General features: G+C 35.6%; 1 protein-coding gene across 1 annotated transcript in view; it reads left to right on the forward strand.

Annotated features, from left to right (window-relative positions):
• SBF2 (SET binding factor 2) overlaps positions 1 to 14,603 on the forward strand; it is a 510,367-nt gene that overhangs the window by 247,539 nt on the left and 248,225 nt on the right. Inside the window, exons 10-13 of the mRNA XM_006885420.1 lie at positions 4,700 to 4,777; positions 6,616 to 6,729; positions 7,176 to 7,304; positions 12,002 to 12,100. Coding sequence (XP_006885482.1) covers positions 4,700 to 4,777; positions 6,616 to 6,729; positions 7,176 to 7,304; positions 12,002 to 12,100 — 420 coding nt within the window. The remainder of the gene's footprint in view (positions 1 to 4,699; positions 4,778 to 6,615; positions 6,730 to 7,175; positions 7,305 to 12,001; positions 12,101 to 14,603) is intronic.

Here is a 14,603-nt window from a genome sequence, read left to right on the forward strand (position 1 = left end):
AAAAAAAAAAAAAAGACTACAGTCCTTGGCCCTCTCAGAAAACGCATCATGTTCTCTTTAGTTTCAGCAAGCAAGGTTGTGTCATCTGCATAATGCAGATTGTTGATGAATCTTCCTCCATTTCTGATGCCACATTCCTCCTCATAAAGCCCTGCTCTCTGAATGATCTATTCTGTATATAGATTGAAAAGATATGGAGATAGGACGCATCCCTGAGGCACACCTTTCCTGATCCTGAACCATGCAGTGTATCCCTGCTCTGTTCTAACTACGCTGCTCTCTTAGTAGTCCAAGAGATATTCATTACTCTTTTGCCATAATTCAAAAGCATTAAATTTTCATTGTTGTGGATATTTGATTCAGAATTGACTCATAGTTGACTCTCCCACAAATTTTCAGAGGGACTAAATTGCATGAGAGAAGATTGTTGTTCTTTCTCTCTCATTGAGTGTCTGGTAGAGTCAAACCGTGTGCCTTTGAATTTGCAGCGCTGCTGCTTATCACTAAGCGATTAGTACTCCCTCTAATATTCATCATTCTTGTTGTTCTTTTGTGCTGTTGAGTAGCCTGCAACTCATAGCAACCTTATGTACAGCAGCTCTGAAGCTTGCCCTGTCCTGAGCCAGTCTCACTGACTCCAGCACACCTATTTCCATTACTCTAGTAACATATCAGTTGATCTCAATTGGGTTCTTCCTCCTATGCTGCCCCACTACCCTTTTGGGCATGAGGTTCTTCTTCAGGGACTGGTCCCTCCTAGCCACATACGCAAAGTACATGAGACAAATCTTCAGAATCCTTCAAGGAGAAACTTGGTTTCATCCTCTTCAAGACAGACCTACTGGTTCTTTTGGCAGTCCATAGTATGTTCAATACACTTTTTCAGCAGCACAGCTCAAAGGCATTGATTCTTCTTCTGTCATCCTTAGTCATTGACCACCTCTCTGAGGTGTAGCAAGTAATTGTGAACACCATGGCTTGAATCGGGTGCATCTTATTCTCTAGACTGACATCTTTGCTTCTCAGTACTCTGGAGAGGTCCCTAACAACAAATTTTCCCAGTTCAATTAATCCTTTGATTTCCTTACTACTAATGCCAAGAATGTTGATTTTGGAACCAAAAAAGCTGAATTGTTGACAGCCTCAATCTCTTCTCCATCCATCATGGTGTTGCCAATTGGCTAAGTGTTGAGAATCTTTGTCTTCCTGATGTTGCTCTTCAAACCATATTGAAGACTTAAGTTCTTGACTTTCTACAGCAAGAACTTTCAAGTCTTCCTCAGTTTCTGCAAGCAAAGTTGTATCATCTGCTTATTGAATTTTCCTACAGTCATGTTGCCACATTGCTCCTTATACATCTCAACCTCTCGAACAATCTGTTTTACATATAGATCAAAAAGGTATGGAGACAGGATGCATCCCTGACACACTCCTTTTCTGATTTTGAATCATTCAGTGATTCCTTGTTCTGCTCTGAGGACTGCTTCCTAGTTTGAATAGAAGTTTTGCATGAGCACAATCCAGTGTTTTAGGATTTCCATTTTTCTCAAGGTTAACCACAATTTGTTGTGATTCACACAGGCAGAAGCCTCTGTATAGCCAGTGAAACACAGATAGACATTCCTCTGATATTCTTTGTTGTAGGCCATGATCCATCTGGCATTGTCAGTAATGTCTCTGGTGCCACAACCTCTTCAAAACCCATCTTGTATTTCTGGTAGTTGTCAATGTCCTGTTTCAGTCGTTCTTGGATAATCTTCAGCAGGATCTTGCCTGCGTGTGATATTAGTCATACTGTTCTATAGTTTCCACACTCTGTTGGGTCACCTTTGTTTGGAATAAGAATAAATATAGATCTCTTACAGTCAGTTGGCCGGGTAGTTGTCCTTCAGATTTCTTTGTACAACTTGGTGAGCGCATCCAGGGCAGCATTAGTTTGATGGAATATATCACTTGGTATTCCATCAATTCCTGGGGCCTTAATTTTTGCCAATTCATTCAGAGCAATCTGAACTTCCTCCTTCATCACCATTGCCTCTTGATCATATATTGTTTTTTGAAATTGTTTTGTGTCATGCCAGTTCTTGTTGGTATAGCAACTCTCTGCATCTTCTTTTAGTGCTTTCTAGATCATTCAGTTTTCTGCTCATAGCATCCTTAAGGATTGCAACTCAGAGCTTCAATTTGTTATGTAGTTCCTTCAGCTTTAGAAATGTCAAGTGAGCCCTTTTGTTTTGCCTACCCCAGTTCATTGTATATTTCATTATAATACTTTGCTTTGTCTTCTCATGCTCCCCTTTGAAATCTTTTATTCATCTCCTTAACTTTCTACTTTCTTCCCTTTGCTTTGTCTTCTTGGCATTCTGAAGTGATTTATTGACTATGACATGCATTTGACTGTGTTTACTGTAATAAATTACGGATAACATTGAGAATAATGGGAATTCCAGAACACATTATTATGCTCATTAGGAACCTATATCTAAACCAGGAAACTTTTGTCGGAAGAGAGTAAGGAAATACTGCAGAGTTGAAAATTAGGAAAGGTGTGTGAAGGTTTTGTCTTTATTTCATCCTTGTTCAATCTGTGTACTGAATAAATCATAATTAGAGGAAGACTCATCAACAATCTGTTATGCAAATGACATAACTTTGCAGAAAGTGAAGAAGATTTGACACACTAACAAAGATCAAAGATTACAACCTTCAATATAGCTTACGTCTCAACATCAAGAAAACATAAATCCTCACCTCTCCATCAATAGGCAACATTGTGATGAATGGAGAAAGTATTGAGGTTGTCAACAATTTCATTTACTTAAACTTAAATCAACTCTTATAGTAGCAACAATCAACAGCTCAGAAGACATTTTGCTTTAGGAAAATATGCTGCAGAACATCTCCATAGAGCTGAAGAACAAGAACATAATTTAAAGATTAAGATGTGCCTGATACAAGCCACGGTTTTATTGATTGCTTTCTATGCCTTTGAAAGTTGCACAGTTAATAAGGATGACTGAAGCATTAGTGTTTTTGAATTGTGATGTTAAGTGAAAAGTGTTGGATATACCATGGTGTGCCAAATCAGCTTTTGAACGTGTTTGTTCAAAAGAACAAACAACTTGTAACAATGAATGAATGGAAATCCAAAATCTCTGTAAATGTTCATTAAAATTATTAAAATAAAATTTAAAAAAAAAAAAGAACAAACAACTCTGTCTGAGGAAGTGCAACCAGGGTGGCAACAATGGTGAAACTTGGTCTTAAATACTTTGGGCATGTTTTCAGGAGAAACCAGTCCTTGGAAGAAGACTGCTAGGAAAGGTAGAGGATCAGGGAAAAAGAAGACCCCCAAGGAGTTAGATTGATACAGAGGCTGTTTAACAGAGGACTGGAGCAGGTGAAGATGGTGTAGGATAGGGCAGGGTTCTGATAGTTGTTCATAGAGCCACTGTTAAGTGGAGTTGACTCAGTGGAGCCTAAAAACAACACTACAATTGAAGAGTAAGTACCACAATTAACAGAAATTAAGGTTTTGTTTCTTAATAGCTCCTATAGGTATCCTGTTGTACAGTGGTATACCTTGAATACTTGGGCTACCAAATTGTGATGAGTGAAAAGTCATTGTATGCATATTACCATGACAGTCAAACACAATATAGATAATGTGTTGTTATAAAAATAAATGATAAGAACAACACTAATATTATCAAACATGGAACAAAAATATTTCATATTTGATAGATTGTGTGGAATATTTGCATTCAAATAAAATAAATAACTTTAATCAAAGGGCAAGACAGTACTGGAACTATGTCATTACACAACTATGGATGATTTTCCAGCTACCAAGATATTATATTGTAGTAGTGATTGGGTTATAATTATTGCTCATACTTTAGTATCATTTTATAGGTATTATTTCAGTGTTTTTCTATTTAAAAATATTTCTACACAAATATGTGATACATAATGATACAGTATATCTTTTTATGTGTTAAGTGCCACATGGACCATTCCTTCCCACTTGCTATTCTACCTCCCTTCCTTCAAAGCCTAACTCCAGTGTTATCTCTTTATTTAGTTTTTTTCTATTATGAATTAACTTTGATTTTTTTCATGTATGTAGCTCCTATTGCATTGTATTATACTTTTTCCTCCTGGAGCTTGTTTTATGTTTTTATGATTCTAATTCTCAACTAATTAATTTGTTAGTTAATTTTTAATTATACTAAGAGACATACAAACAAATGTACACTTTAAAAATTCAACTATGTAGGCAAATAACTGCCTCAGACCATTCCTTTCCAGTAGTAACTACTATTCTCATTCTCTAGTTTGATGTATATTCTTTTCTAAATTTTACGTGTACGCACATACACACATTCATGTACTTATAGATGTAGTGTTAATTTTTCTTTTTCAAGTAAATAGGACTGTGTTATATATATTTTTTAAGTAAATGGGTCCATGGTTTTTGTTTTGTGCTCCCCTCTTTCATATATTTTCATATTTTGCCTTTAATATTTTTCCATGCCACTACATATAGCACCACCTCAACTAACTGTGTTCCATTTCGTAGATAGGCTATATCATAATTCATATACTGATGCATTTTCATTTTTATGCCCCACATGAACTAAAGAATAAATTGTATTATACTTAAGATATTTTACAGAATAAACCTTCTTTCCATTAGATTTTACACCCGGATTTGGAAGTAGCAGATCATGCCTTTCCCCCTCCACGAACAGCTTTATCCCACTCAAAAATGCTGGTAAGAAGTTGTATGTTTTATGCTTTTAAAGAGGGGGTATGGGTGTGTATGTGTGTATGTGTATAAATATAATGTTGTTGAAAAACAATTGAGTAATATGAGAGTTAGATATACAGGTTCAAAACGTCAAAGCCATTGCTGTTGAGTCAGAACTCAGGTTCTGGGAAGGTTTTGGGGGAGCAGGTTTTGGGGAGGGCATAAATTATGCAGGAGGAGATTCTCCATCTTTCTCCTTATGAGCTAGTGTTGGATTAGAACAGCTTGAGAAATGCTGCCTTTGGTTTGACGACACAACTCCTTATGTTCAATACTACCAGAGCTCCCGGATGGTCTAGTAACATAAGCATACTATGTTACATATGAGGAGACTTAACCATTAACCTTGTGTCTACTTGAGGAGCCATAGGACTGCACATAAGTGAGAAGAGGTCTAGGGCTAATACTCTTGGCTTGAAGAGGCTTCAGTAAGTGTAGGGCAAAACCTCAGAACCAAAGTTAAAGCTGGGAAAACTGTCTCAAGTGTCAACGTGAAAGGGCCAAGTGATGCTCTCCTGGAGAAAGAGAGACAATCTCCTCTTGTCAGATCTGATTTGACAGTACACGCACAAAAAATAATTTTTTTAAAAAAGAGAAAGGGCCAAGTAGTAATTAAAACCAGAAATTTCTGAAAATGGAAAGAATGTTAATTACATGATAGAATGAAATTTGAAGAATTCTCATTCATATGAGTATATGAAGTTTTTATAAGAGTATTTCTGATGAACATCATAAAAACTTGAATTTATAATAGTATTTCTTTTTAAACTTTTTTTAAAATTAATTTTAATGAACGTTTACAGAGATTTTGGATTTCCATTCATTCATTGTTGCACTTTTCTCCCTGCCCACCCCTCCACCCTAGTTCTCTTTTCTCTTTGAAAAGTAAAAGATAAATTCTTTCATTGGTATACAACCAACCCCCACCCCCCACCTCCAAGTACACTCCACTATACAACCTTCATTCTGGACTCTTGTCATAACCATAATACCCAATCATACATCACTTTTAAACTGTTCTCTCCCTCATCTGTTTCAATGCAGTATTCATAATTTATCCAGTTTTTTTCAGTCTTACCCCAACCCTGATGTCAGTCCCGTTCTACAACAGTGGCATTATGCAGTATTTGTCTTTTTGTGACTGACATATTTCACTCAGCATGATGTCCTCCAGTATTTCTTTTTTTCCATCTTACCCAGTGCATTTCTTAGAGGGGAGCTTTGTGGTCAATAAGAAGCTTCATAGAACTGAAGACTTTTGACAAATTACTTAAGCATCTTGATCTTTATTTCTTCATCAGTTAAATAAAGTGTTGACCGAAAATCAATCTTAAAGTTTTCTTGCAGTTCTAAAACAGATTCTGTTCAAATCAGGATTATAAAAATGAAAGAATTTCATAGCTTTTAAGATCCAATATTTTGGGTTTTTATTTCCCTTTATATTTATGACTATAATTCTTTTGGTAGATCTGGAAATCAAAGAACTTGGAAAATAGGTCTTTTTTTATTATAGTAAAAGGGGAAATTTTGTGGCTTTTGTTTCTCAAAGAGAAAAAAATGGGGGTATTGGAAGCAAGTTTTATTTGGTTGAGTATAAAGTACTATTTAATAGCCTGAAATATCCCCAAATAGGATAGACTAGATCAATGCCCACCTCTTAGAATTGCTACAAATGAGACTTATAGCTTAAAAGAGGAGACAGACTTAATAGTAAATAATCACTCAGGTTCTTCTTAACTTTCTGATTTGATGATACTTCATTTTATTTTAAAAAATTATCTAACATATTTTAATATTTTCAGGATAAAGAAGTACGTGCAGTTTTCCTTAGATTATTTGCACAACTTTTCCAAGGGTATAGATCATGTCTACAACTTATAAGAATTCATGCAGAACCAGTAATACATTTTCACAAGGTAAAATAGAGTATTGTATTTTCTCTGTCCAGAAAAGTAGACTTTAACTTTATAAAACAAGATCGTTCTCTTTTTTTTGCATGTATTTTTACCTTAATTTACCCAAATACGGTTACTTGTATCCCTGGTTTATGTGATTAGTTGATAATTCTTGATAATTTTCAGAATTATTAATTATTAATAATACTATAAAACGGATATAATATTTTATTAACTTTGCATTGATTTTTTCTTTTAAAGCTGAGTATTTCTGATTTCTCTCCCTGTCATGTAGACAGATTGATTATTCTTTTCTTATATATGTAGTTTTTCAGGTCAAAATAAAATCTCTAGAGAAATGTAAATTCTGCCTCTTTTTTCCTGAACACATTTATATATACTTTGATATTTATATTATGTACTAAGTGATAAATTAATCTATTCATTTTCTGTTTCTCTCTTTACAGACAGCGTTTTTGGGTCAACGTGGTTTGGTTGAGAATGATTTCCTTACTAAAGTGCTCAATGGAATGGCGTTTGCAGGTTTTGTTTCAGAAAGAGGTCTTCCTTATAGATCTTGTGATCTTTTTGATGAGGTATTTCACAATCAATACATTATTCATAGTCGATATTTAATCAGTTGTTAAAAGTAGAGTTTTATTATTTTTATTACTGGGTCAAAATGATAACTATATCATTAAGTATCAAGTGATATAAGTATTATATTATGCTTGTTAGATCTTGGTATTAGTAATGTGGATTAGGAAAATTAAAAAATAACAATGTTTCAGAAGAACTTAAAAATCTGGAGGTGAACTTTGAAGTTGTTGTTGTTGTGTACTGTGGAGTGGGAAGAGACCAATAGTTGGTCCTCCAGCAGGTTTTCGGAAGCAGTTAATCACACAGGGAGAGACTGCCCATCTTTCTCCTGCTGATTTGAACTGTGGACTTTGGGATTGCCTTTGCAGCTCTGTACCACTAGGCCATCTTCTATAAATAGAACTCTTCTTTTTAAAGACATAATACAGTGATTCCTTTATCAGCATCATAGAAAGGTAGTTCTAATTTTGATTCATAGATTTGTGACTTCAAACTGCAGTTACATTTGCTTTCTTAGTACTACTTAGTTTTAGATGAGTTAGTGTCATTCTTATGTCTCAGTAATCAATATTTATCAAGCTCCCATCAAAAAAAATCAAACCCATTGCCATCAAGTCTATCCTGACTCACAACAGCTTTCAGAGGCTTTATATCTCAACAAAAAGAGATTACCCCATCATTGTCTTTCAGAACTGCTGGTAGATTTACATGGTGGGAGATGCATTGCTTTTTGGTTAGCTATGCAACACACTGCCGATTACTTCACCAGAGTTCCTCCTAGCTCCGTGTTAGATGGTGTCCTGTTGATTCTAACAGAATAAACCTTACACTGTTCTGTGTCATTCTCAGTGTCTCTGTTGTGCTTAAGTATGTTGTTTCAGTCACTATGTAAGATCATCTTTTTGAGGATCTTCCTCTCTGACCCTCTATCTTTCTAAGCATGATGTCTTATTTCAGGGACTGGTACTACCAGACAACATGCCCATATTATGTAAGTCTCTATCTTTACCTGTTGTGGTTGGGTACCCTTGAGTTGAAACTAACCCATAGCTGACCCTCTAGCTGATTTTCAGAGGCAGTTAATTGCATGGGAAGAGATTGCCCATCTTTCTTCCATGGAACAGCTGGTGGATTTGAACTACATGCTTTTGGGTTTCCAGTGCAACTTCTTACCATTTGGCTGCCAGAACGTAGGAGATATTAAATGTAAGAATGACAAATTTAGTCTCTGTCTTTATTACCTAGATATATAAAAGAAAAAACAAGATAGATTGATGGAAAGTAATAATGGTCTTTTTACATTTGTTATGCTTTCTCTCCTTTTTCAAAAGTGTTTTTTCCACTTCTCATTTAACTCTTTTTTTTTCAAAGAAGGCCCAGTAATAGTGAGTATTATCTCCATTTCATTTGGCAGAAGAAAACCACATACATTGATTTAACAAATTCAGTACTTCCTTGAAGCTTAAAAAGAAAAAAATCTGTTAATGAAAAATAGTCATAGTTTGATGCTGGCAATTTTATTTTTTATAAAGAAGATATGTATAAATGTCTGACCTATCTTTGGTTCAGAGAGGAAGCATCACTGGTAGTCTGTAAAAATAATTATTCACAATTATGAGCAAATGTTTTGGTTATGAATCTGAAGATCTGTGCAAAATGCTTTAGTTAATACTAAAACTTATGACGATTTAGAAGGGACTGCCCTTCGGCGTCAGTTCCTGCTAATCAATAATCATTCCTTAATCATTGATTATACTAATCATTGATTATACTGTGGTATGTGGTACCTACCACAGTGATGATTAGTAGAATTTTATTTATATTATTACTTGAAGGCCAGTTGTTTATATGTGTATGTCAGCCAAGGTTCTAAGAGAAAAGAAGGATCACTCCCAAACCCAGCCCACTGCTATCTACTTGATTTTTACTTATAGAGGTCCTCCATATTTTTGAGGCTGTAAATCTTTATGGGAGGAGAGTGCTTGTTTTCTTCCAAGGAGCACCAGGTAAATTCAACTTTTTTTTTTTTTTAGCAGCAGGACACATATTGCACAAAACCCCTAGGACTTTTTTAGCCATTTGATTTGCCTTGGAAAATAGTATTTGTTCATGATAATGGGATCCTTGTTTACACCAGAACAAAAGTAGTTTACCACATTAGAGAGTGGAAACTAATGGATCTGTGAGAAATAGACTATACTTTGTGTTGCCTTGTCCCCACACTCCCATCAAATTGGCATGTGACAAGGAGAGACAACATGTTAGCCTTTGGCAATCTTTACATATCCTGGCATAGAACAGGGAATGAATTTTAGATGATGAAAGTTGTACAGGTGTTCAGGTCTTTTGTTCATAAGTCATCTACGACTCGACGGCACTTTAACAGTAACAACAATGAGAGAGCTCTGTTGGCCTAGTGGATAGAAAATGATACTTCCATGCCAAAGGTTGTTGTTGTTATGTGCCGTCGAGTCGCCTGCGACTCATAGCGACCCTATGTACAACAGCCCTAAACTCCATCTGTCCTGTGCCAATCGCACTGTCTCCGACACACCCATCCCAATTATCCCAGTCACTGAATCAATCTACCTCAAGGGCCTTCCTCTCCTGCGCTGTCCCTCCACCCTCCCAAGCACCTCACAACATGTCCAAAGTGTGTTAGACGGAGCCTCAGAATCCTTGCCAAAGGTAGGTGATTTTAATCTGCAACCGTCAGGCCTGGTTTTAATAGTTTTTGGTCAAACATTCTTCTAAGTGGCATAGTACTGGTCTGTCCATTTGCAGTACAGAGGTAACTCGTGGTTACTGTGATGCTGAACACTGTGACACTGATGTGTCAAATGTGATAATGGTTACCCATGGTGGACAGTGTTTGGTGGAGTTCCTCAATTAAAACAAGCTTGGAAGCAGGAGTGGCATCCACTTCTGAAATAGCTTGCCTCTGAAACTTGGAGAAACGATGAAAGTTATACAAGTGTTCAGGTCTTTCGTTCATAGGGTCACTATGAGTCGTCTACAACTCATCAACATTTAACAACAGAATGATCCAGGAGCCCTCGTGATACAGTGGTTGCTAAGCACAATTCTGGCTGTTTGAAGTGACAGTCCATTCTGTTTGAGAAAGAGATGGTAGTCTGCTTCTGGAACCGTCATAGCCTCGGGAACACTGAGGAACAGGTTTCCTCTGTGTCATACGGTCATTATGCATGTAATCTAGCTGACAGGAACATGCTAGTTCCTATTTGCTTTTAATGTACCAGCTGTTCCACAGGAGGATTGGCAGTCTCCTCCTGTGCAGTTAACTGCCTCTGAAAACCCACTAGAGAGTCAACTATGGGTCAGTTTTGATTTGACAGTACACAACAACATGCTATAGTTAATCAACAAACATATCTTAGAAACAAATATAGTCAGAGTGGTTCTTGGAGACGATGGTGAAGCATTATCTTTCATACTTCATGCATGAAGTTAGGTGGGGCTATTTCTCGGAAAGGGACATCATGCTTGGGAAGATTGAGGGTTGATGAAGGAGAGGAAGACCCCAGTGAGATGGATTGACATGGTGACTTCAGCAATGGTCTCTAGTGTATCAGAGATGATAAGGATGACACAGGATAGAGCAGGGTTCATGTCAGCTGTTCAGTGGGTCACTGTGAGTTGTACTCCACTTGACAGCAACTAGTATCATCAGTCAATAAAAAAAATAGTCAATCTATTAGGGAGTTCTGGTGGCCTACTGTTAAGGAAATGTGCTGCCAACCAAAAAGCAAGCAGTTTGAATCTACCAACTGCTTCACAGGAGAAAGATAGACAGTCTCCTTCCTTTCCGTTTATAGCCTCTAAAAGCCCACTGGAGAGTCAGTCAAAAGTCAGCTTTGGCTTCATGACAATGACTGATTGAGTCACTCTATTGGCTCCTAGAAAGAAGTCATACTATTCTTTCAAGAAAATCATCCATCTCTTTCCTTACTATTCCTTTTTTATGTTAACACCTTTTTTCTACTCTTCATACTCACTCACTCACCCACCCACCCACCCATCCACGTAGTTGTACCACTGAATTAGTTTATAGGAAGATAAACTAGTATTTAGATAATTTGAGAACTCAGAGGAGCCTGGAGGTCATCTCGTTATTCTATCTTATTTTCTTGTTAGGTGCCATCAAGTTCAGTATGACTCCTCGTGACTCTGTGAACAACAGATATGAACCCTGCCCTATGTAGCCTATGCCATTCTTATCATCTACCTTATATTACAGATGAGGAAAGTGAAGACCAGGAGTTTAAGACACATGCCCCAGATTGCATTGTCAATAGACTACAATGAGAATCTGAACCACTTCTCTTGCTCGTTGTAGATGCATTTGCTTAATTAATGGTAAATGAGTTAGCAAAACATTTGGAGACTTACTGAAATTCTCTGAGTGAGAGAATTGTCTGAATGAGGCCTGGAAAATGAGCCAATCTTTCTAAATCCCAGAAATTACTTTTCCCTAGAAAAAATAAACTCTATAAGGGCTTAATTTTGACCTTACAACTTTAGGAGAGAACCCAGTAAAATCTAAAATATTTTGTTTGATAATAATACGTAATTTTGATACATTTTGACTTGCAAGTTGTATGAAATTATCCTCCAGTTTCTAGTTCAGCGTATTTTGGAATTGATATTTTTGACATTTCATTCTTTTTCTAAGTTGGTAGCCTTTGAAGTAGAAAGAATTAAAGTAGAAGAAAATAACCCATTGAAGATGATAAAGCATGTCAGAGAACTTGCTGAGCAACTATTCAAAAATGTAAGTATATATATTTATTTACACAGTTTTAAATTTTACTAGTATTAAAAATATTTTATGTGCAATCTGGAAAATGTTTAATTATAATCTTTTTTGCTCAACTTAAAACCTTTGTGACTGTATGATACAGGATAATATAGTTGGTACTCTATGGAAATAGACTGCATTTTTTAGGTAATTTTTCTTTTAGTCATTGCATTGTGAAAGCATCTTAATCACAGTTCCCTAGTTTGTCCCGTGCCTTCATTATGAATTCATTCATTTGGGTCTCTGTATTTTAGGAATATATTTAATGTTATTAAAATAGAATGGACCAGTATATTCTGCTTAAGCAAAATATAAGAAATGTCAGCTGGGTTATGCATATTGCTTGAGTTGCATGGTTTTGAACAAACAGGAGTAAATTACTGAACAATTACAATAAACAAGTTGGCAGGTGACCACAGAAACTAATGAGTAAAAATCTGCCCTGAGAGCATACTTTCCCAGCGCCATTTATCTTTTGATTTTCTGACTACCACGAGTGTCGATTGTGGAGCTGAGCACACTATAACTATTAACAACCTCAGTCTCTTCTCCATCCATCATGGTACTGCCATTTGGCCCAATTATAAGAATATTTGTCTCCTTGATGTTGAGTTTCAATTCATATTGAAGACTACAGTCCTTACTTCAGGTCCTCTTCAGTTTCAGCAACCAAGGTTGTGTCATCTGCATAACATAGGTTGTTGATAAGTCTTTATTCAAACAAATTATAGTTCCTTTTAAAATATTCTCATCTAAATAGTGGTGGCAAATAATTTGGAGATTCTTAAGTTGTAATATTTTTTCAATTGCCAGAGATTACTTATGAGTCCTAAAAGTAAAGTGGGAAATTGATAAGTGGCTTTGTTTCATGGGGTTTTGCAAGTTTTCCACCGTGAAAGAGAACAGTCTTAACCTTTTTCTAAGAAATCACTTTTTTTTTCTGTGACATATTTTCTTCTTTGACATATTTTTTCCTTATGTATTATATTTTCATAGTAGTGCCAGCTTTTGCAACTTTAATCATGAATGTGTATCTTTACATATGTACATATATTAAAAAGCAAAATATTAATAAGAGAGAACAAAAATCTCACTGCCATTTAGTCAATTCCAATTCATTTCACTCTCCATCATGTTTCTGAGATTGTAAAACTTAACGTAATGAAACTACCCATTTTTCTTCAATGAAGTGACTGTTACAACTGAACTACCAATCTTCTGATGATCAGTCCTTTTATCCACTGTGCCACAGTGTATGTGAGAGTGTGTGCGTTTGTACATTTGTAACATAAAAGAAACAATACTATTATTTATTATAGAAAGAAATTATCCATATTCTTCTTTTGCCTGTCAAAAGATATATTTAGTTTCTGTCTTGAATGACTAAACATAAGTGGTATGTTAGTTATTATTTTCTTCACTAAGAGCAATACTTTCATATCCCTAAGTATATCACATTATAAATCATAGCACATTGGCTTAGCAAAAGCGCAATAAATGATTTTCAGTTACTTGCATGCCAAGGTCTTTATTTCATTTATTAACTGACCACATTTCAAGTTATTTGCAAATCTTTTTGGCTGATACCCTAAACTTCAAATAAGACTTTGCCCTGTATAATAAATGCCTTTCCTGATTAATGTGCTGAAATTAAAAAAAAAAATTCCATTAGAGAGAAACTATATGTTCTGTCTGATCTGTGCCATTTATGATCGACATGTAGAACTTATACAATAGCATTGGCACCTGAGAGATTTCTATTAAACTTGTAAAATTAAGAACTATTGGGTGGTTAACACAATGAACCAGACATGAGGTTCAGTCATATATCAGTCTTCACATCAACAATGTAAGATAGCTACCATTACCCCCATTTTACTGGAGAAATTGGCTCAGAATTATATGGCTATTAAATTATGGAATTCAGTTTTAAACCCAAAACTTTTTATCTATTCAATTTCATTGACTTCATTAGGATGGCTCATTTCTGATTTTTAAAAAGTGATCTTTCCAGTGATTGATGTTTTACTTTGTGCATTGGCACTTTAACCTCCTTTCTCATTCAATCATAAAAACAATCCTAGGGGAGAAGTACAGGTGTTTATGTATGAGGAAGTGGAAGATTTTTTTTTAAGCTTGCCTGTTAGAAGTGATTTATTGAAGCAAAACCTCAAGTGGGAGTTAGAGCTTGAGACTTCCCTTTAATAACTGAATTTTTATTCCTTAGATCTTTATAAGACAATCCCACTACAAAAGTAAAATTTTATATCCAGTCAGTGGCTACAGTTGGAATACTGATAGAAGTTTGTCTCTATTAAAGAACTAAGCATCCAATATATGTAGGCGCCAGTGTTAAGCATTTAAATGCCAAGATTGTGTAAACAGTTTCTAGAATTTATATATCGTGATGGAGAGTTCAGAAGAATGATACACAGGTTAAAGACACATGAATGTGTGTGCCTGTATTTAGAAAAAT

This window comes from Elephantulus edwardii, unplaced genomic scaffold (genome assembly GCF_000299155.1).
Source record: "Elephantulus edwardii isolate Elephantulus edwardi_28Jun2011 unplaced genomic scaffold, EleEdw1.0 scaffold00044, whole genome shotgun sequence".
Taxonomy (NCBI): Eukaryota; Metazoa; Chordata; class Mammalia; order Macroscelidea; family Macroscelididae; genus Elephantulus; species Elephantulus edwardii.